Source organism: Heterodontus francisci, chromosome 19 (assembly GCF_036365525.1).
Source record: "Heterodontus francisci isolate sHetFra1 chromosome 19, sHetFra1.hap1, whole genome shotgun sequence".
Taxonomy (NCBI): Eukaryota; Metazoa; Chordata; class Chondrichthyes; order Heterodontiformes; family Heterodontidae; genus Heterodontus; species Heterodontus francisci.
In genome coordinates, this window is record NC_090389.1 from 19,638,448 (window position 1) to 19,663,101 (window position 24,654).

At 44.6% G+C, this 24,654-nt stretch overlaps 1 protein-coding gene across 7 annotated transcripts in view; it reads right to left on the reverse strand.

Moving 5' to 3' along the window:
- The window catches only part of grip2b (glutamate receptor interacting protein 2b), a 216,285-nt gene that overhangs the window by 72,435 nt on the left and 119,196 nt on the right, over nt 1-24,654 (reverse strand). For 6 of the 7 annotated variants that reach the window (XM_068051430.1, XM_068051429.1, XM_068051428.1 and 3 more), the window contains 2 exons: nt 18,348-18,482; nt 14,490-14,642 (listed from right to left, as the gene is read on the reverse strand). In XM_068051430.1, the coding sequence (XP_067907531.1) occupies nt 14,490-14,642; nt 18,348-18,482 (288 nt within the window). The remainder of the gene's footprint in view (nt 1-14,489; nt 14,643-18,347; nt 18,483-24,654) is intronic. The other variant, XM_068051431.1, reaches the window with a different exon arrangement.

The following is a 24,654-nucleotide window of genomic DNA, read 5'->3' on the forward strand; positions in this document are numbered from 1 at the left end:
GCATTCCCTTTCCCTCATTGAACAAAACCTTCAAAGGAATTCTTGATATTGTCGCTCTTTAAAGAAAAATGGGTTAAAGAGAACAATAATGAATTTTAATTTATTTTTTCTGTTAATTTAATTTTGTGCTAATGATATCAATGGCTGAGAACAGTCAGTGAATTTGACAGCCAAATTAAAACACGCAGTTAAACTGATAAGATCCCTGATGTCTTCCATACTTAATGAGTACCTATGGAGGTTAGTTTAATTCTCACCTAGTGCTGGGCTAAGTAACTCCTTCCAGTCAGGATCCTAATGATGATAATAAGCCTTTCCAAACAAACGTGTTCAATAGAAAGGTTGATAAAATCAATCATAATTCATTATAAACAATGACAATAGCGAGAGACCGTCAAAATGTGAACGCTTGCTGAATCATATGTTTTACATTTAAACAAATGGAGTCTCCTTATTTATGTGGCTCGGGTGGCTGTTAAAAATCCAAGAGCACTCTTCCAAGAAGAGCAAGAAGTTCACCAATATCTAGGCCAGGGAATCTTTTTACATCCAGCCCCACCAAAAATAGGAGTTTAGCTTGTCACTTATCTCATTGATATTCATGGAATATTACCGACACGTGCTTCGCTGGCTTACATATTAATAATCGCTGCACTTCAAAAATAATTCACTGTGTAAAGCCCTTTGAGACATTTTGTCTTGATGAGCTCCTAGTTAAATGTTAGGCATTCCAATAATGTGTTATCTGATTATTCCAGTTAGACACACGGATAAAAAAAAGATCCAGGTTCATCTAGTTAATATTCACCATGATACAATGATAATGGAGTTGTTAACTAATCACAGCAATCACTATCTCTATCAGATAGTCTACAACAGACCCAGACATGAGGTGAGGAAAACCCCAGTGATGGGGAGCTTTGGGAACCATAGGTCCAAAGTCACCTGTTCCTCCCAAACGTGTTACACTTACCATATGGCAGGTCTCAAATTAATCACATACTGTATCACAAAATATATTTTCTGAAAGGAATCTATTTAATTTGAATAAATGGATCATCAGTACTCACTGCTTCCACCGTCTGCCTAGTCAGCCTGTTCCATAGATTGGCCATTCCCTCACTGAAGTATTGTTTCTGCAGAGCAATTTTGAATTTACCCCCTTCGAGTGCAGGCCGGGTCCTCGGGTTCTGTTGTTCTGGACATAGTGAGCTGGATTCTATAAGCCTGCCACCGAATTTGGCAGCGGGAGAAAAAAATGCGGACCGCATGCCACCCACCCCCCCTCCCCAATCATGTGGAGGGAACGGGCTGTCCATCCCCGGCAACGGCGTCAGCTGCCTGTGCGCAAGCACCATTTTTAAAGTGTTATCAGCCCTACCGGTAAATTTAAATATTTAAATATAGATTAAATTAATTAAAATAAATACATATCTTTTGCCCCTCTCCCACCCACCCACTCAATACAAATTAATTATTTGCCCTGTCACACCCCCCTCCCCAAAAACACACCTTTACTATCTAACCTTTCCCCACCCAACGGCACAAACTTTAAACTATAACCCTTCCCACCATTCCCTACACCCATGATGCTAATTTGACCCCAATCCCCCCTCTTTCCGCACTGAGAAACGTACCTCCACCCTCCCCCACCCCTCCCCACCTTTTGCGCCTCGTTTCCCTGGACAGGGATCTGAAGGCGCGGCAGTGCCAGCCACCGAGGTGAAGATCGCGGCGGGCCCTCAAGATCGCAGGTGAGTATATGTTAATCTATTAATTTTATTAATTTGCATATGCTTATTATGGTCCTGTCACCCAGCAACAAGGGGGTTGCCATGAGGCCTCGCTGCCACTGGCAATATCGGACCGGGCCCTGCCAGTGTCGAGGTCCGTGGCGGGCCTCATCCGGGGCCATCTTCATGCCGCCGTACCATGGATCCCAACGTCGAGGACTCTATAGAATCCAGCCCAGTGAAACAGCTGATCAGGTAATCTAGTCCCCTTAGAATCTTAAAAACAGCAATCTTCTCAATCTTCTCTTTTCCAGTGAGAGCATTCCCAATTTACATAATCACTCTTCATAATTGCAACTCATCAATTAAGGGAGTATACAGACTCAATGGGAGTAAATTATACACAGCCTTGGTTTGGTACTTCTGAATAGTATTCTGCTGAATCTAATCATGAACTCCAATCTGTAATTGTTCCTTTTCCCTGCTTTCATCCTGCATTTACTACTTGGTCTCCCATTGCTGCTGTTTCATAGTCCTTTAGTCCAGCTCCTCTTCAGTTTTTATTTTTGAAATCTCAGGGAGTTGAGGGTTATGCGGAGCAGGCCCGAAAGAGGAGTTGAGGCCTGGGACTGATCAGCCATGATCTTACTGAAAGGTGGGGCAGGCTTGAGGGGCTGAATGGCCTACTCCTGCTCCTATTTCTTATGTTCTAGTACCAGAAATTGCATTTAATTCCAGTTATCCTAACTCTGGTTAAATCATGAGTTTTGTGAGGAAGCAATAAGTTAAAATGATGTTGTCATTGTGACAAAAAAAGCCTGCTTGGCAAACCATCATTTGGCTTTTCTACAGAGTTAGTGTAATAAGTTAAAAAATACTGGCTCCATTTTCATGTGACACCACTGTGACTAAACTGGCAGGTTGTTCTGATAAGTGGCTGTCTCACCTCTTAAGTCAGAAGGTGGTGGGCACATAATCTAGACTTCACTGCAGTATTGAGGGGCTGCTGCACTGTCGGAGGTGCCGTCCTTTGGATGAGATTGGTAAACCGAGGGAGGACCCCCTTCTGCCTGTTTAGGAGGATGTAAAAGATCCCACAGCAGCTATTTGAAAAAGAATTGGGGAGTTCTCGTTATATTCTAACAATATTCCCATCTCAATCGACACTGCCGAAACAGATTCATTCATCTCAGATGCTGTTTGTGGTTCCTTGCTGTGCGCAAATTGGTTGCTATATCCGCCTACAAGGCAAGAGTAGTAACGCCTCAAAAAGTAGTTCATTGGTCGTGTAGCTCTTTGGATGTCCTGAAGACATGATAAGGTGTCATTTAAACACAAGTTGTTTGTTTCACCCTGGATGTGTGTGTAAATTATTGGAACAAGGCCCATGAATGAAAGGACAACTTCGAGACTAGTATTTTTTGCCAATAAAGAAAGAAAGACTTACACTACTTTAGTGTCTTGTGAGATCCCAAGAGATCCCAAAGTACTTCACAGTTAATGAAGGACTTTTGAACTGAAGGCACTGTTGTAATGTAGGAAATTTGAACACAGCAAGATCCCACATAATGACCAGACAATCTGTTTTAGTGGTGTTGGTTGAGGGATAAATATTGACCAGGACACCAAGGTGAACTCCCTTGTTCTTCTCTGAAATAGTGCCATGGGATTTTTCATGCCCACCTGAGAGGGCAGACGGAACCTCGGTTTGACGTCTCATCCAAAAGATGGCACCTCCATGAGTCCAGCACTCCCTCAGTACTGCACTGCAGTGTCAGCTTAGATTGAGTAGAGCCATTAGTCTTGTATTAATGGTAATATATATTTCCAGCCCTCCTATATCTGCTGATTTCAATATATTAAAATCGCTGTTTGAGAAAATGACCTTCTGTTATCTGACATCAGCTGGAATAGAATTGCGTTTTTAAGATTTTTCATCTCAAAGTAATTGCTTAGTTTCATAGAGCACATAATGTCATAACTAAAAATTGTGGTCATGTAAGCAGAGCCTGTGGGATAACAACATTCATTTCATGAATGGCAATGGAATCCCCAGGATTAAATCTTCCATCATTAAACTGCTGATGTTAACAGGCAGATTTTACAGCTCAGAAGCCTTACCAATTAACTAGGCTGTACTAACATTGAACCTGTCAGTTACTAAAAAAACAAACTGTCCAACTGATATTCTTGAAATTCTTCTTGGTAGGCACCATTGCTCATGAAAGAGAGCAGGAAATCTGCTCTCATGCCTCAGCACCTCTTGTACCAGTTGCTACGGGCACTTTCTACCTTCTCCTTGGTTCCACCTGTCAGGAACCTCACTTCATGAAGACCCAGGTTGGCTGAAGAATTCATGAGCTCTAATTTGTTTCAGTTGGATATATCCATTTCTTTAATGAACCAGCACTCCATATGTATACTATAATTTGCTGGTGTTATTCTGCAAACAATGACATCTTAGCAATAAGAGGAATTATACTTATATCGAGCCTTTCACAACCTCAGCACGTCCCAAAGAGTTTCACAGCCAATGCTTTCCTTTAAAGTGTAGTCACTGTTGTAATACAGCCAACTTGTGCACAGCTAGGCCCCAGTGAAATAAATGTCCAGATTGCCGTTTTAGGTGTTGGTTGAGAGATAAATATTGGACCAGGAAAGCAGGCACCTCCTCTGCGCTTCTTCAAAATAGTCCTGTGGAATCTCTTACAGTCATCTGAGAGGGAAGACAAGGTCTCAGTTTAACATTTCATCCCAAAGGTGGTACCTCCAACAGTGCAGCACTACCTCAGTACTGCACTGCAGTGTCAGCCTAGATAGGTTCAAGTCTCTGGCACAAGACTCAAACCCACAGCCTTTTGATTCAGAGGCATAACTGTACCAACTGAGCCACAGTAAAGAGTTCAAATATTGAATATAGAAATAGGGTTGCTGCCAATCTTCCATAATTACAACAACCAATTGGGAGAATCCCAAGGAAATTCCCAGCAGTGGAACATGATAGTAACTTGGGTAAGGATGGTTCTAATGGAAGGGATCTGGAGACGTGAATTTAAATCCCACCACAGCAGCTGGGGCCTTTAATTTAATTAAATTAATTATATAAATCTGGAATAAAAAGCTAGTGTCAGTAATGGTGACCATGAAACTACTGGATTGTTGCAATAACCCATCTGGCTTACTAATACACTGTAGGAAAGAAAATCTGCTGTCCTTACCTGGTCTGGCCTATATGTGACCCACAGCAATGTGGTTGACTTATACCTGCCCCCTGAAATGGCCTAGCAGGCTACTCAGTTGTATCAAAACTAGTATTATATGCTATAATAAGACTAAAACCCAGACAGACTACCTGGCACCGGCCTAGGCACCGGACACGACAAAGGCGCACCCAGCCCAGTCAACCCTGCAAAGTCCTCCTCACTAACATCAAAGTCTTGTGCCAAAATTAGGAGAGCTGCACCACAGACATCAGAGTCACTGAATCATAACATAGAAACATAGAAAATTTGAACAGGAGTAGGCCATTTGGCCCTTCGGGCCTACTCTGCCATTCAAAAAAGATCATGAGTGATCATCTAATTCAGTATCCTGTTCCTGCTTTCTCCCAATATCCCTTGATCCCTTTGACATTAAGAAATATACCTATCTCCTTCTTGAATATATTTAATGACTTGTCCTCCACTGCTTTCTGTGGTAGAGAATTCCACAGGTTCACCACCCTCTGAGTGAAGAAATTTCTCCTCATCTCGGTTCTAAATGAATTTTTCAAGGCGGTGACTAGATGTATAGATGAGGGTAAAGCAGTTGATGTAGTCTACATAGTCTTCAGTAAGGCTTTTGATAAGGACCCGCATGGGAGATTGGTTAAGAAGTTAAGAGCCCACGGGATCCAGGGCAATTTGGCAAATTGGATCCAAAATTGGCTTAGTAGTAGGAGGTGATGGTCGAGGGTTGTTTTTGTGAGTGGAAGCCTGTGACCAGTGGCGTACCACAGTGATCAGTACTGGACCCTTGCTGTTTGTAGTGTACATTAATGATTTAGACGTGAATATAGGAGGTATGATCAGTAAGTTTGCAGATGACACGGAAATTGGTGGTGTTGTAAATAATGAGGAGGAAAGCTTTAGATTACAGGATGATATAGATGAGCTGGGAAGATGGGCGGAGCAGTGGCAAATGGAATTTAATCCTGAGAAGTGTGAGGTGACGTATTTTGGGAGGACTAACAAGGCAAGGGAATATAAAATGGATGGTAGGAAGTACAGAGGGTCAGAGGGACCTTGGTGTACTTGTCCATAGATCACTGAAGGCAGCAGCACAGGTAGATAAGGTGGTTAGGAAGGCATATGGGATACTTGCCTTTATTCGCCAAGGCATGGAATATAAGAACAGGGAGGTTATGGTGGAGCTGTGTTATGGTGGAGGTCAGAGCAGGAGTACTGTGCACAGTTCTGGGCACCACACTACAGGAAGGATGTGATTGCACTGGAGAGAGTGCAGAGGAGATTCACCAGGATGTTGCCTGGGCTGGAGCATTTCAGCTATGAAGAGAGACTGGAAAGGCTGGGTTGTTTCCCTTAGAGCAGAGAAGGCTGAGGGGGATCTGATTGAGGTATACAAAATTATGAGGGAAATTGATAGGTTAGATAGGAAGAAACATTTTCCCTTCCTGGAGGGGTCAATAACCAGGGGGCACAGATTTAAGGTAAGGGCAGGAGGTTTAGAGAGGATTTGAGGAAAACTTTTTTCACCCAGAGAGTGGTTGGAATCTGGAACGCACCTGCCTGATAGGGTGGTAGAGGCAGGAACCCTCACAACATTTAAGAAGTATTTAGATGAGCACTTGAAACGCCATAGCATACAAGGCTATGGGCCAAGTGCTGGAAAATGGGATTAGAATAGTTAGGTGCTTGATGGCCAGCACAGACACGATGGGCCGAAGGGCCTGTTTCTGTGCTGTATAACTCTATGACTCTATGACCCCGTATCCTGAGACTGTAACCCCTGGCTCTGGACTCCACAGCCATCGGGAACATCCTCCCTGCATCTAGCCTGTCTAGTCCTGTTAGAATTTCATAGGTTTCTATGAGATCCCCTCTCATTCTTCTAAACTTTAGTGAATATAGGCCTAGTCGATCCAATCTCTCCTCATACGTCAATCCTGCAATCCCAGGAATCAATCTAGTAAATCTTCTTTGCACTCCCTCTATGGTAAGAACATCCTTCCTCAGAAAACTGCACAAAATACTCCAGATGTGATCTCACCAAGGCCGTGTATAACTGCAGTAAGACATCCTTGCTCCTGTACACAAATCCTCTTGCAATGAAGGCCAACATACCATTCACCTTCCTAACTGTTAACTTTTGATCAATGTCCCAGACTCTGCCATCACCATCCCTATGTATGTACAGACAAAGCAGAGCCACCAGAGGTGGAGGCATACTGTATTCAATTGGAAAGGAGGGACCCTGGGAGGCCTCAACAGTGACACCAGACCCCATGGTATCAGATGGGCAAGTAAACATCCTGCTGAATGCCACTTACCATCCTCCCTCAGCTGATGAATCAGTACTCCTCCATGTAGAAAACCACTTGGAAGAAGCACTGAGCTTAACAAGGGAACGGAAAAGCATCACCAAGAGTGGCTTGGTCCTGAAAAAACGATCAAGTCCTGAAGAACATAGGAGCCAGCCTGAGCCTGTGGCAGGTGTTTTTCTTTATTCTTTTCTGGGATGTGGGCATCGCTGGCCAGGCCAGCATTTATTGCGTATCCCTAATTGCCCTTGATAAGGTGGTAGTGAGCCGCCTTCTTGAACCGCTGCAGTCCATGTGGTATAGGTACACCACAGGGCTGTTAGGAAGCAAGTTCCAGGATTTTAAACTAGTGGCAGTGAAGGAATGATGATATATTTCCAAGTCAGTATGCTGCGTGACTTGGAGGGGGTCTTGAAAGTGGTGGTGTTCCCATGCATCTGCTGTCCTTGTTTTTATAGGTGGTGGAGGTCATGGGTTTGGAAGGTGCTGTTGAAAGAAGCTTGGCAAGTTGCTGCAGTTTATCTTAAGGATGGTACACACTGCAGCCACTGTGCACCACTGGTGGAGGGAGTGAATGTTTAAGGTGGTGGATGGGATGCTTTGATGGTGTCGAGATTCTCAAATGTTGTTGGAGCTGCATCCATCCCGTCAAGTGGAGAGTATTCCATCACATTCCTGACTTGTGCCTTGTTGACGGTGGATAGACTTTGAGAAGTCAGGTGGTGAGTTACACACTGCAGAATTCCCATTCTCTGACCTGTTCTTAGAACCATAAAACCATAGAAAAATTAGAGCACAGAAAGAGGCCATTCAGCCCATCATGTTTGTGCCGGACGAAAAAACTAGCCGCCCAATCTAAGCCCACCTTCCAACATCTGGTCCATAGCCTTGCAGGTTACAGCACCTTAGGTGCATGTCCAGGTACCTTTTAAAAGAATTAAGGGTTTCTGCCTCCACCACCCTTCCTGGCAACTAATTCCAGATACCCACCACCCTCTGGGTGAAAAAGATTTTCCTCATGTCCTCTCTAATCCTTCTACCAATCACCTTAAATCTGTGTCCCCTGGTAACTGACCTCCCCGCCAGGTGTAACAGGCCCTTCCTGTCCACTTTATCTAGGCCCCTCATAATTTTGTACACCTCTATTAAGTCTTCCCTCAACCTCCTCAGTTCCAGGGAAAACAACCCTAGCCAATCCAATCTTTCCTTATAACTGCAACTTTCCAGCCCTGGCAACTTTCTTGTAAATCTTCTCTGTACTCTCTCCAGAGCAATTATGTCCTTCCTGTAATGTGGTGCCCAGAACTGTACAAAATACTCCAGCTGTGGGCTAACTGGTGTTTTATACAGTTCCAGCATTACATGCCTGCTTTTGTATTCTACACCTCGGCCAATAAAAGAAAGCATTCCATATGCCTTCTTCACTACTCTACCTGTCCTGCCACCTTCAGGGACCTGTGGACATGCATTCCAAGGTCTCTCACTTCTTCTACCCCTCTCAATATCCTCCCGTTTACTGTGTATTCCCTTGCTTTATTTGCCCTCCCCAAGTGCATCACCTCACACTTCTCTGGATTGAATTCTATTTGCCAATTTTCTGCCCACTGAACCAAACCATTGATATCATTCTGGAGTCTACAGCTATCCTCTTCACTATTAACAACACAGCCAATTTTTGTGTCATCAGCAAATTTCCCAATCATGTCTCCCACATTTAAGTCCAAATCATTAATATTTACCACAAACAGCAAGGGACCCAACATTGAGCCCTGTGGAACATCACTGGAAACAGCTTTCCATTCGCAAAAACATCCGTTGGCTACTACGCTTTGTTTCCTGGCCCTGAGCTAATTCTGAATCCAACCTGCCACATTTCCCTGTATCACATGAGCTTTCATTTTACTGACCAGTCTGCCATGTGGAACCTTGTCAAATGCTTTATTAAAATCTATGCAGACCACGTCTACTGCACTACCCTCATCAAGCCTCTCTGTTACTTCCTCAAAAAACTCAATTAAGTTAGTAAGACATGACCCTTCCTTAACAAATCCATGCTGACTATCCCTGATTAATCCGTGCCTTTCTAAGTGGCAGTTTATCCCGTCCCTCAGAATAGATTCTAACAATTTACCCACCACCGAGGTCAGACTGACCGGCCTATAATTATTTGCCTATAACTCGCCTATAACTTTTTAAACAACAGTACAACGTTCGCAGACCTCCAATCATCTGGTAGCGCACCCGTATCTAGTAAGGATTTGAAGATGATCCTCAGCGCATCTGCTATTTCCTCCCTGGCTTCCTTTAACAACCTGGGATGCAATCCATCCGGTTCTGGCAATTTATCCATTTTCAAGGATGTCAGACCCTCTCGTACTTCCTCTCTCATGATGCTTATCGTATCTAATAATTCACACTCCTTCGCTTTAACTACAATATCTGCATCACAACTCTCCTTTGTGAAGACAGAGACAAAAAAACTCATTATGAACCCTGCCCTTGCAGCTATGGCATGTATGTGGCTGGTTCAGTTAAGTTTCTGGTCAATGGTGAACCCCAGGAGACTGATAGTGGTGGATTCAGCGATGGCACTGCCATTGAATGTCAAGGGGAGATGGTGAGAGAAGCAACATGAGGGAAAAACCTACTTCACCTCATCTTCAACAATCTACCTGTCACAGATGCATCTGTCCATGACTGTATTGGTAGGAGTGACCACCGCACAGTCTTTGTAGAGAAAAGTCCCATCTTCACCACGAGGAAACCCTCCATATGTTGTGTGGCACTATGACCGTGCTAAATAGGACAGATTCAGGCCACACCTAGCAGCTCAAAACTGGGCATCAACTGTGAGTCAGCAGCAGCAGCAGAATTGTATTCCACCACTATCTGCAACCTCATGGCCTGGCATATACCTCACTCTATTATTACCATCAAGCCAGGGGATCAACCCTGATACAATCAGGAATGCAGAAGAGCACTCAAGGCCAAGGGCAGCACTCAACCTAAATATGTGATGCCAACCAGTTCAAGCTACAAGACAGGAGTACATGCATGCTACACAGTGCAGGCCGCATACTATTGGCAGATCTGAATGATCCCACAAGCAATCAGTCATATCAAAGTTCTGTAGCCCTGCCAGTTGTGAATGGTGGTGGACAAAATTTCAAAATTTGTCGACGATACCAAACTAGGAGGTGTGGCAAATAGTAAGGGTGATACTAATTGACTGTGACAGGACATAGATAGGCTAGCAGAATGGGCAAACAAGTGACAGATAGAATTTAATACTGAGAAATGTGAGGTGATGTATTTTAGCAGTAGTGATAGACAGAGGTAATATATAATTAATGGCACAGTTTTAAAGAGTGCACAGGGACAGAGAGATCTGGGGTACATGTGCATAGATCTTTGAAGGTGGCAGGACATATTGAGAGAGTAGTTAGCAAAGCATATGGGATCTTGGGCATCATAAATGGAAGCATTGAATACAAAAGCAGGGAAGCTATGCTGAACCTTTATAAAGCTCTGGTTAGGCTACAACTACAGTATTGCGTCCAGTTATGTTCACCACACTTTAGGAGGGCTCTGAGAATCCTTGAAAGGTGCAGAGGAGATTTACCAGAATGGTTCCAGGGATGGGGGAATTTAGCTACAAGTTTAGGTTGGCGAAGCTAGGGTTGTTCTCTTGGAGCAAAGGAGATTGAGGGGAGATTTGATAGAGTCCAATATTATGTCAGATAAGGTAGACAAAGAAAAACTGTTCCCATTAGCTGATGCTGCAAGGACTAAGAGACACAGATTTAAGGTTTTGGGCAGAGATACAGTGGCGATGTGAGGAAGAACTTTATATGCAGCGAGTGGTAAAGACCTGGAACTGATTGCCTATGAGGGCAGTGTCAGCGGAGACAATGAATCATTTCAAAATTAAATTGGATGGGCACTTGAGGTAAAAAAAAAACTTGCAGGGCTACAGGGATAGAGCAGGGATATGGAATTGACTGAATTGCTCTACAGGGAGACAGCATGGACTTGATGGGCTGAATAGCCGCCTTCTGTGCCATTATGACTGTATAACTAATGGGAGGAGGAAGCTCCATGAAAATTCCCATCCTCAATAATGGCAGAGCTCAGCATTTGAGTGTAAAAGACAAGGTGAAGCATTTGCAGCCATCTTCAACCAGAAGTGCCGAGCGGATGATCCATCTCAGTCTCCTCCTGAGGTCCCCAGCATCACAGAAGCCAGTCTTGTGCCAATTCAATTTACTCTATATGATATTAAGAAATGGCTGAACATGCCAGATATAGCACAGGTTATGGGCTGTGACAACATCGTGCCTACAATGCTGAAGAGATCACGACCCATCAGTCTACTTTCAATCATCAGCAAAGTGATGGAAGGTATCGTCGACAGTGCAATTAAGCAGCACATTCTCACCGATAATCTGCTCTTGTGCTCAACTTGGATTCTGCCAGGTCCAATCAGATCCAGACCCCATTTTTTTTTTTATGTATTCGTTTTGTGGGAATCGCTGGCTTGGCCATCTTGAATTGCCCTTGAACTGAGTGACCATTTCTGAGGGAATTTAAGAGTCAACCACATTGCTGTGGGTCTGGAGTCACATGCAGGCCAGACCAGATAAGGACATCATCAGATTTCCTTCCCTAAAGGACATAAGTGAAGGACATTAGTGAATCAGATGGGTTTTTACAACAATTGACAATGGTTTCATGGTCACCATTAGACTAGCTTTTTAATTCAAGATTTATTATTGAATTCAAATTTCACCACCTGCCATGGTGGGATTCGATCCTGTGTCCCCGGAGCATTAGCCTGGGCTGTGGACTACTCGTCCAGTGACATTACCACTATGCCACCACCTCCCCAATAATGGTCCAATAATAGACAAACTAGCTGAATTCCGTAGGTGAGGTGAGAGTGACTGCCCTTGACATCAAGGCAGCATTTGACTGAGTATGACATCAAGAAGCCCGAGTAAAATTGATCAGTGGGCATAAGTGGGAAAACTCTCCATTGGGTAGAGTCATACCGGGCACAAAGGAAGATGGTTGTGGTTGTTGGAGGCCAATCATCTCAGCCCCAGGACATCACTGCAGGAGTTCCTCAGGGTAGTGTCCTAGACCGATCATCTTCATCTGCTTCATCAATGACCTTCCCTCAATCACAAGGTCAGAAGTGGGGATGTTCGCTATTGATTGCACAGTACATCTACATGACATAATCAGGAGTGTGATGGAATATTCTTCATTTGCCTGAATGAGTGTAACTTCAACATCACTCATGAAGATCAATACCATCCAGGACAAAGCAACCCACTCGATTGGCATCCCACCCACCACCTTAAATATTCACTCCCTTCTTTCCCGGCGCACCATGGCTGTAGGGTGAACCATCTACAAGATGCACTACAGCAACTCACCAAGGCTTCTTTAGCAGCATCTCCCAAACCCGTGACCTCTATCACCTAGAAGGACAAGGGCAGCAGGCGCATGGTAACACCACCACCTGCAAGTTCCCCTCCAAGTCACACACTGTCCTTACTGGGAAATATATTGTAGTTTTTTCACCATTGTTGGTTGAAATTCTGGAATTCTCTACCTAGTAGCACTGTGGGAGTACCTTCATCAAACGGACTGCAGTAGTTCAAAAAGGCAGCTCACCACCATCTTCTCAAGGCTGATTAGGGACGGGCAATAGATTCTGACCTTGCCAGCGACACCCACAACCAGTGAATGAGTAAAAAAATGAGAGTACCGTGTGAAATAGTAGGCTGAAAATATGGGTCTCCTTGGGATGGGAATGGAGGCAGGTGCAACCCATAAAATTGTGTCAGAAGGCAGGAGGCGGAGTGCTCGCGGCATTCCCGACACCTTCCAATTTACACCAGGGCGAGGAAGGCCAAGGACAGCCTTCCCGTCTCAGGCCAATTGAGGCCAGTAAGTGGCCAATTAATGGCCTCTTCCCGCCTCAATTTAATAGAAGGCAGAGGAGCCCAACACCATGGGCAGATGCTGCCAGCTAAAACCTGGCGGCCTCCTAGCAGGGTCGGGGGGGGGGGGGAGTTCCTCCTTGGTGGGGGGCAATCTAGGGCTCTGGTGGGTCCTCCCTGAGGGAGATCACCAACCCCACCCCCCAACCCCGGGACAACCCCCCACCCTCACTAACCGCCCAAAACCCATCACCAGGGCCTGCCTTAATGGCCCCGGCAACTCCGACCGCACACACCTTTCCCAGGGTCTCTGGACATCTGCGTACTGCAGAACCTCCTGCAGTACCGGCAGTCGCCACTTCTCCCAAATTTCCTTTACTCTTGCTAATCCAGATTCTCTTCAGCAGTTCTATATTTAGTTTATGGAATGCCATTCCTCCCTTGGTTTTACAATCTTTTAAGAACATTCATGTTTTTTATAAGTTTCTTTGTTCAGCCATCTAGCTTTCCAATGAACTTGTTACTTGAATGCAGTACCTTGAAACTGTGCTCTCCCTGATCTGTTTAATTGAAGTTTGGTTTTAGCAATTTCTCGGTTGTGTTCAATCACTGAGTCAGAGAGAAATTTTCCAGATCTTTCCCTGCTTATTGGCGCTGGGTTTCTTTTCCCTGTTTTTTTTGCCTCTCCCAGGGGATACATGATATACGGACTATAATTAGTAAGATATGCTGTAATTGCTAAAATACCCTTACTGGAACTTGAAGTAATTAACAATGAACACTTACTATCATTGATATGATATGACTTGAGAGGCTCGCGATCAAAGATTTAATACATTCATCTGAAACTCTCCCCGTACTGTTTTAGCGAAACCATTCATCGATTTATTATAAAGTGGTTAATGTCGCAGCTGAAATAGCGGAAGGGTGAACTTCAGGCAAACATTTTAAAACAAACACAAAATCCTGCAGATGCTGGAAATCTGAAATAAAAGCAGAAAATGCTGGAAACACTCAGCAGGTCAGGTAGCATCTGTGGAGAGAGAAATGGAGTTTCTCACAAAGCAACTGTTTATTACCAATTACTGCAAGTGTATCTTACTAGGTACAGTACGTGCATGTTTACATTATAAAATGTTTGCGTGCCATAATTTCAGGGCCTACATATTTTACATCAACAGATTCATTTCAGTTTAATCACCATTTTACGACTGACAGCAATCAAGAGACATTATCTTAAAAATAAAAGACATTAATAAGACTCACATGAACTCTTATGCTCTTTCCTTCTCATCCTCCGCCTCATCATGGTTGCCCGTGGGCTCATGGGATGAACATTCCGTGACACAGTATTTGTGTTCTGGGAACTGAAGCCTGATGTGCCTGAAGAGGGAGGAGAGCAGCTGACTGGGACCAGAGCTGTAGGAGAAAAAGAGTCAAACGGGAGGGTGTGGGTCAGCTCGTAATCATAAAGAGAGTAATAAAGAATCAGCCAGTCTTTCCTAATGGTTGAATATGATGAAATACACTGCACTGGTTTGCATTGGGTAGGGTTGCCAACTCTCCAGGATTGAGCTGGAGTCTCCAGGAATTGAAGATTAATCTCCAGGGGCACTGCTATGAACAAAGGTCATCAGGATATCAGCAATTTTTGTTCATCCTCTTTGAACACTTTCACTTTTTAGTTATAGAAATATTGGAGATGGAGAACAAAATCTGTTTGAGAGTCAAAAATCATGCCATTGGATAATGAGGAGCCTGCTCATTCCCCAATCGGCGTGGGAAGGCGTGGCACTGTGATGACTGACATGTCGGCCAACCAATAGAGGGTACACAAAGGCAGGGCAGTTGGAGTAGGAGTTCATGTGGTGAGCCCTCCAGGAACATGTCTAACCAGAGTTGGTAATCCTAGGACTGAGGCTTGAGGGAAGACCCAACTCCATCTCCTGACACAGAGCTTTGTCGCTGCATGGTTTGTCATTGATTGAAATTAATGGACGGAAAAAAGCGAGCTGCAAGTGCTGAACTCCATGCCAGAATTTCCAACATGAGTTGCTCTGGCACTCTGCTCCATGCCGGGAGGATTTATTTGGTAAAATCTACAGAGAACAACATTCCATTCAGTCTGAATGGATGAAAGTAAATCCTGAGCTCTAACACTTTCCCAGTTTGTACCACAGTGATTATGAAATAGAGGCTTAGTGACTTCAAAGCAGGAGCATCTTAAAAAGTAAAGAATTGTGATTTAAAGCCTTAACACTGGAAGACGATTGATCTATTAATAACCCCTCAGGATTATTTATTTATTTATTTAGAGATACAGCAATTTATAATGGCCAATTTAACTATCAACCTGCAAGTCTTTGGCTGTGGGAAGAAACATGAGTACCTGGCGAAAACCCACACAGACACAGGGAGAACTTGCAAACTCCACACAGGCAGTACCCAGAATCGAACCCAGGTCGCTGAGGCTGTGGTGCTAACCACTGCGCCACCCCTGTCATTGTCCGGGAGGTCTCCTGGAGACAAAGATTAATTTCCTGGGCAGTGCCAAGAGCAAATCCAGGAGTAAAATTATAAGGCCAATAAAAAAATTGTGCATTTTTTCATTTTCTTTGAACACATTTTGTTTATTCATTATAAAAACATTGGAGGTGGTAATACATGTTGACTAACCATCAATGATCATCCAATCAGGCAACTAAGAGTCTATTCACTTTACAATTGGGGTGAGTAGGTGGTTCCCTATGAGGATGGATGTGTCAAGCGACCAATCGCAGGAGTGTGGGGGCGGGAGGTCATGTGAGGAAACCTCCAATCAGAGTTGGCACGCCCAAGCAGTGGAGCAGTCAGCAACGAAAACTGAGGGAAACTCACAACAAAACCAAAGATTAACGGAGAATAAAGAGCTTGAAATTCTACTGCTAGTGATTGAGAATTGATCGTTGGGCTGCACTCCTTGGGCTGGATTTAATGGGCCCCCCCCAGAGACAGCTAGGAGATGGCGGGGGTGGGGGGGAAGGGCCTGTCAACTTCCCGTCGCACCGCGATTAATTCGGGGGTGGGAAGGGCCGGAGACGGCCTTCGCGCTCAGAGACTACTTGAGGCCCTTAAGTGGCCAATCTGTGGTACGAGGTGACCTCCCTACAGGCTTGGGGGGGGGGCCTCTTCCATGGGCAATCTGTGTGCCACGGAGGGCCCCCACTGGCAAATAATCCACCTCCCGTAACACCAACTCCCCCCCAAACGCATCGCCCACCCTCTCTGCTATCCACCCATCACCGGGGCCTGCCAAACTGGCCCCTGCGACCTGGCCTCACTTACCTTTGGTCCTGGTCTCTAGCACTGTGCCTGCTCACAGACCTCCTGTCGGACCAGCAGCGGCCACTGCTCCTGGTGGCGTGCTGATACTATGGAGCTGCCGATACTACAGAGCTGCCGGCCCTCTGATTGGCTGGCATCTCTTGGAGCCAGGATCTCCGTCCTTAAAGGGATGGGGATCCCGGCGCCGGGCACTTAAGTGCCTGAGCGCTGTTGAATTGCACTGGGGGTGCTCCAAAAGGCCGACATGGGGTTCCCCTTAGATCTCAGCCCAGCAATCCAAACCCCACAGGCGCAACTAATTTCAGCCCCTTGAATCAATTGCTTAATATCAGACGAAACACCGGAAATGTTGGCATGTTATCCAATTGTTTGGCTTCAAATCAAAGTACCTCCTGATAGGACATATCTGGACCAACCATTGGTTGGTTAGGGAAGGAACATCCAAGCTATATGTCTAGGGCCACATGCAACACTTCAAGTCCTGACAATCTGGGCCTTGAATCCCAGGTAACTTGGCCTTGCTTGTGCTTACATTTCTTATTCACTGGTCTACCCTGTTTGAGCTGTACAATGGAGGCAACTCAACATCACATGGTTGACCTTTTTACTGATCAGTATGTCTCTGTGAATTAGTTTGAGGGAAAGCCTTTATCAGTAATATCTGGACTGAAGGCATTTTGGGAAGTAGCTGCTGTGAAGAAGGCTCCCAATTTTTGGTCTGTCACCCCCTATTTAAGCTTTGGGCCTGTCCAAGGTAAGTCCAGTAAATGCCTCCTCTGTGACATCGGAGGGTAGTTGTCGTTGATGCTGTTTCTTTGGTTGGCTTGTCACTCTCATACCTCAGGCCTATGCGGACTTGACCCTTGTTGATTTACTTCTCATCTTTATTTCCTTTCATTATTTAGAAAGCATATGTATCAATGAGAATAGATATTCCTTCTGATTTGTATATGATCATGTTATGAAGCTTCTGCTTGTTTTAGGAGCTCCCTTCTCTCAGTTTAGTGCAATGATTTAGTCTTCACTTTGCTGAACACTATTTTTATATATTTTTGGCTAATTAATTTAAGAAAAAGTATTTTTGTTCACTGACTTGTCCTATTCAGCACGCACAGCGAGTATGTAATTTTAACTCATGCAGTGGCACCAGCTGCAAGGATAGCTGGGATCCCAGGGTCAGCCATTTTCTTAGCACTCCATCTCAAACACTGTGATGCAGAAAAAGCCTTATTATTACAGTAATAATATTGGTTAGGTATAGCTGTATCTTTGTGGCACTAATGTTATCTCGGCAAAACATGCACTGCTTGAACAGGTTGGAATCATAAGTTGAACTCTATCATTCCAGTTGAGTCTGAATTTACAGCTGTAATCCAGTGGGGCATCTTAACGTCAATCCAGCACATTGGGACTCTGATGAACAGTGGCACACAGTCAGTGCTCACAAGTGCCCAGACGGTAAATGCCCAATCTCAGCCATTTTGTCGTATCATGGAGCCAAGCAGGTGCCAGGTACTTTCCCAACATAGAAGACAAGGTTGGAAGCAGAATTATTGCAGTTGGGCTTTGAATGTCTCCTAAAGTTTGGTGCTGATGCCCTGGGTCAAAGGTCACCCTTGCACATCCACTTGATAAGGGAATAGTGCTGAGCACCATGCAACCATGAGAAAGGGAATGGGGAGAGAAAATAAAAGGCCTTGCACGTAAAGAAAAGATTCATCCCAAGGGATTGGATGTTCTTGGAACTGGTGTTGAAGGGGTCCCTGAGGTTGAGCAAAGAGATAAGCTAATTTACTGTACATTTGCAGTAGTCCGAGTTGGATAGAGGGGTTGGTGTACTCCAAGTAGGTGTCTTGCAGTGCCCGGGGTGGTAGGTGTGGCAGTAGTTGACGCAGGGGTCCCAGCAGTGATGATGGTCACTCTTCTGAATCTTAACTGTCCATTAGCCAGTGGGAAGTTATGGGGAAATGGAAAAAACAAGACAAAAGAAAGAAAATATGAATAAAACCCAACTCTTCCAAAGTGACACAGCACCACTTAAAAGACCACTGTCAGCATCCTGGGGTTGGCCAGTAGTTCCTAAGCTCAATACAGAACATACACCAGCGCAACCTTGAGGTGTGGTTACGCTGCAACAGATTGATCTTTTCTCTTACTTCTTTTACTCGTACTGATGTTCACAAGAACAATGAGACCATCATCTAAACTAGTGTAGGACTTGGCTTAACAGGTTTTTTTTAGCAAGAGGACAGCTATCGTTTAAGAAGCTGTTTCGCAAGCAATGGCCCAAATCTTGTGTTTACATTCATTTGAACAACACCAGAACTTCTAGCGAACATTAGTCACATTGCTTTGATCTGCCGATACTTTAACAATCATAAAATGCCAATAAACCCAACAAGCTTGATCCACCTTTCACAAAGCCTGGTCAACATGGAATTGTTCCCAATATTCCACTTAAACATGCCTCAGTTGCTTGCTTTATAACACACTGATAATCTTCCATTATAGGTGACAGGCTACCAATCCTATAATTCCAAGGATACATTTCAAACTACTTACTAAATACCTGGAGAACAATGGGTACTGGGAGCAAGTTCAGGCTGCAATTGAATTGAGTTCTGGTAGTTTAATATACATGAGTGGGTTACAGGCTGGAATCTAATTGATGGATTCGGGTCGTTGATATATAAAGCAATGGGTACCATTAGGGAGAGGACTGAAGCATAGTGGTAATGTTACTGAGCTAGTAATCCAGAAGCCCAGACTAATGATCTGGAGACACGAGTTCGAATCCCATTATGACAGCTGAGGCAATTTAAATTCAATTAATTAATAAATCTGGAATAAAAGGTAATGGTGACCATGAAACTACAGGATTGTCTTAAAAACCCACCTGATTAATTAATGCCCTTCAGGGAAGGAAATCTGCTGTCCGTACCCACAGCAATATGGCTGACTCTTAACTGCCCTCTGAAGTGGCCTCGCAAGCCACTACAGAAAAGCTGAATTAGAACAAAAGAGGACAGACCACCTGGCATCAACCTAGACTCTGGAAACGACAAAAGCACACCCTGCCCAGTCAAACCCACAAAATCCTCTTCACTAACATCTGGGGACCTGCCAAAATTAAGAGAGCTGTCCCACAGACTAGTCAAGCAACAGCCTGACATTGTCATGTTCACCAAATCATATGTTACAGCCAATGTCCCAGACTCCTCCATCACCATCCCTGGGTATATCCTGTTCCACCGGCAGGACAGACCCACCAGAGGTGTCAGCACAGTAGTATAGAGTCGGGAGATAGAGGCTGTGAGAGTCCTCAACATTGATTCTGGACCCAATGAAGTCTCATGGCATCAGGTCAAACATGGGCAAGGAAACCTCCTGCTGATTACCACCCACTGCCCTCCCTCAGCTGATGAATCAGTGCTTCTCCATGTTAAACACCACTTGGAAGAAGCACTGATGGTAGCAAGGGCACAGAATGTACTCTGGGTGGGGGATTTCAATGTCCATCACCAAGAGTGGCGCGGTAGCATCACTACTGGCCAAGCTGGCCTGAAGGACCTATCTGCCAAACTGGGCCTGCAGTAGATGGTGAGAGAGCCAACACGTGGGAAAACATACTTGACCTCATCCTCACCAATCTACCTGTCACAGATACATCTGTCCATGACGGTATTGGTAGGAATGATCACGGCACAGTCCTTATGGAGCCGAAGTGCAGTCTGCATACTCAGGATGCCCTCCATCGTGTTGTGTGACACTACCACATGCTAAATGGAATAGATACATAACATATCTAGCAGCTAAAAACTGGACATCTACGAGGCACTGTGGGCCATCAGCAGCAGCAAAATTGTATTTAACGACAATCTGTAACCTCATGGCCCAGCATATCCCTCACTCTACCAACCTCTGGTTCAATGAAGAGTGCAGGACATGCCAGGAGCAGCACCAGGTATACCTAAAAATGAGATGCCAACCTGGTGAACCTACAACATTGGATGACTTGCATGCTAAACAACGTAAACAGCGTGCTGGACAGAGCAAAGCAATCCCACAACCAAAAGATTCAAGGAAAACGTGCAGTCCTGCCACATCCAGTTGTGAATGCTGGTGGACAATTAACTAACTAATGGGAGGAGGAGGCCCAATGAACATCCCCATCCTTAATGATGGTGGAGCTCAGCACATCAGTGCAAAAGACAAGGCTGAAGCATCTACAACCATCTTCAGCCAGAAGTGCCGAGTGGATGATCCATCTCAGCCTCCTCCTGAGGTCCCCAGCATCACAGATGTCAGTCTTCAGCCAATTCGATTCACTCCAAGTTATATCAAGAAATACTGACAAGTGTGAGCTGATGCATTTTGCCAGAAGGAATAGGGAGAGGCAATATATACTTAATGGCACAGTTCTAAAGAGTGTGCAGGAAAAGAGGGACTGGGGGTGCATGTGCACAGATCTTTGAAGGTGGCAGGACATATTGAGAGAGTGGTTAGTAAAGCATATGGGATACTGGGCCTCATAAATGATGGCATTGAGTACAAAAGCAGGGAAGTTATGCTGAATCTTTATAAAGCTCTGGTTAGGCCCCAACTGGAGTATTGAGTCCAGTTCTGGTCACTACACATTAGGAAGGATGTCAGGGTCTTTGAGAGGGTGCAGAGGAGATTTACAAGAACAGTTTCAGGGATGGAGGATTTTATTTACAAGGCTAGGTTGGAAAAGCTGGGGTTGTTCTCCTTAGAACAAAGGAGGTGGAGGGGAGATTTGATAGAAGTGTACAAGATTATGAAAGGCCTAAGGTAAGTTAGACAAGGAAAAACTGTTCCCATTAACTAATGGTACATGGATATGGGACACCAATTGAAGGTTTTGAGCAAGAGATGCAGGGGGAAGAACTTTTTTACGCAGTGGGTGCTAATTGACCTGGAACTTGCTGCCCACAAGGAAGCGAAGACAATCAATGACTTCAAAAGGGAATTGGATGGCCACTTGAAGGAAATAAACTTGCAGGGGTGCGGGGGAGTGGAACTGACTGGATAACTCCCTAGAGCTGGCATGGACTCAATGGGCTGAATGGCCTCCTTCTGTGCTGTAAGTGACTCTATAAATGCCTGAAAGTTTTGGTTATAGCAAAGGCTGTAGGCCCCACCAACATCCCAATTGTATTGCTGAAGACCTGTGCTTCAGAACTAGCCACATCCCGAGCCAAGCTGTTCCAGTGAAGCTGCAACACTGGCATCTACCCAATGGAGTAGAAAATTGTCCAGATATGTCCTGTCCACAAAAAAGCAGTACAAATCCAATCTGGCCAATTACCCTCCCATCAGTCTATTCCTACTCGCTAGCAAAGTAATGGAAGGTGTCGTTGACAGTGCTATCAAGTGGCACTTACTCAGCAACAACCTGCTCACTGATGCTCAGTTTGTGTTCCACCAGAACCACTCAGCTCGAGACTTTATTACAGCCTTGGTCCAAACATGGACAAAAGAGCTGAATTCCAGTGGTGAGGTAAGAGTGACTGTCCTTGACATCAAGGCAGCATTTGTCTGAGTGTGGCATCAAAGAACCCTAGTAAACTGAAGTCAGTGGGAATAAGGGGTAAACTCTCCACTGGTTGGAGTCATACCTAGCACAAAGGAAGATGGTTGTGATAGTTGGAGGCCAATCACTTCAACCCAAGACATCGCTGCAGGAGTTCCTCAGCATAGTGACCTAGACCCAACCATCTTCAGCTGCTTCATCAATGACCTTCCTTCTAACATAAGGCCAGAATTGGGGATGTTCACTGATATTTGTACAGTATTCCGTTCCATTTGCACCTCCTCAGTCTGTGCCTGCATGCAGCATGGCCTGGACAACATTTAGGCTTGGGCTGATAATTGGCAAGTAACATTCGGGCCATACAAGTACCAGGTGTTATGATACTGGACTTTGTAGCATGATCATGTTTTAAAAGCTCTGACTTTTTAATTCAGTGTAAGATGAAATCAAAGAAGTTATGTGACCTCACATCAACTCTGCTTAAAGACAAGACAGGAATCTTGGTCAAATATCCTTTTGAAAAGCAGAGAATGCAAGTTTGTAACACTTGACAGACAATGGGTTCCATTTTCCCAGACTCTCAGATTGTAAACAAGGAGCCAGTGGCTCTGAAAATGCAAACTGCAATTGCTAGCACCTGGAAACAAAGGAAGGCCCAGATGCTTCGGGTGTGGCCAGACTTGTGGGCTCAGCATATTGGAAAAGACAAGTGACTACTGGCCTTCTGAATCTGAATAAATTCTATGGATTTTGAGAAATCTGCAGGCTTTAAGGAAGACCGGAAGACAAAAGATCAGCGGTGGCAGCCTCAGGAGGGAGAGACAGAGGGAACACCTGTTCTCAGAACACTGATACAGCGAAAGGCTGTGAAGAGTCAAACCTGATTTGAAAGTTGAGGCTTGCAGAGAAGTAAAAGACCAACACTATCATCAGAGATCACCTTATTCACTGAATTCCAGGTCGAAAGTGCTCTGAAAGAAGTGAGTGAAGAAGACATTGACTTTGAGAAGGTCTCGGAAATCCAACCAATTGCAACTGGGAGGGGTTTGAGACTTTAAGCTGCAAAGTTTTCACTTCAAGGAGGACTGAGTAACATATAAATATGGTGTGATGTTTTCAAGTGTTTTAATAAGTGAAGGAAATACCTTGCTCTGTGATTTAGAGTATTAGCTACTTGAAAGTACCATTTAATTAATGGTGACTTTTAGTTTAGTTGTTACAAAAGGTCTTAAAATGTGAAATCTTGCTGAATAATTCTTTAAATTGGTCTTGGGCGTTCATATCTCGTGTTTTAACCTTAACGGTCTCACTGAGATCACAACATCAGGCAATGACCATCCCCAACAAGACAGAATCTAACCATCGCCCTTTGACATTCCATGGCATTACCATCGCTGAACCCCCACCATCAACATCCTGGGAGTTACCTGGACCTGCCACATAAATACTGTAACTACAAGAGCAGGTAAGAGGCTGGGAATTCTGCGGTGAGTAACTCACCTCCTGACTACCCAAAGCCTGTCCACCATCTATAAGGCACAAGTCAGGAGTGTGATGTAATACTCTCCAATTGCGTGGATGAGTGCAGCTCCAACAATACTCAAGAAGCTCGACACCACCCAAGACAAAGCAGCCTGCTTTATTGACATCCCATTCACCACCTTAAACATTCACTCCCTCTACCACTGGCACACTGTGGCTGCAGTGCATACCATCTACAAGAAATATTGCAGCAACTCGCTAAGGCTCCTTCAACAGCACTTACCACCTGGAAGGTATAGGGCAGCAGGAACGTGGGAACGACACCATCTGCAAGCTCCCCTCCAAGTCACACACCATCCTGACTTGGAAATAACACACCGTTCCTTCACTGTTGCTGGGTCAAAATCCTGGAACTCCCTTCCTAACAATACTGTGGGTGCACCTACACTAGATGGACTGCAGCAGCTCAAGAAGGCGGCTCACCAACACCTTCTCAAGAGCAGTTAGGGATGGGGAGTAAATGCTGGCCTTGCCAGCGATACTCACATCCCATGAATGAATAAAAAAAGCTATGGGCTGGAATCTAATTACGGGTTTTGGATACTTCATACGTAGAGTAACAGATACCTAGGAGTGAGCTACAGGCAAGGCTGGAATCTAATTGAGTGGTACTGGTGGCTTATATATAAGGTAACAGATACTTGGGAGTGAGTTACAGGCTGGAATCTGATCGAGGAGCTCAGCTGGTTTATATATAGAATAACAGCTACATAAGAGTGAGCTACAAGCTGGAATATAACTGAGGGGTTTGGATGGTTTATATATAGAATAATAGATATCCAGGTGTGAGATACAGACTGGAATCTAATCGAGGGGTTGAGTGGTTTGTATACAGAATACCTGAAACCGAGTTGCGAATTACAGGCTGGAATCTAATCGAGGGGTTCGGCAGGGTTTTATAAATAGAATAATGGATACATGGGAGTGAGTTACAGACTGGAATCTAATTGAGGGGCTTAGATCATTTAAGCTTCAGTGGCATTTGTTTATTTGGCCAATGATGAATCTTAG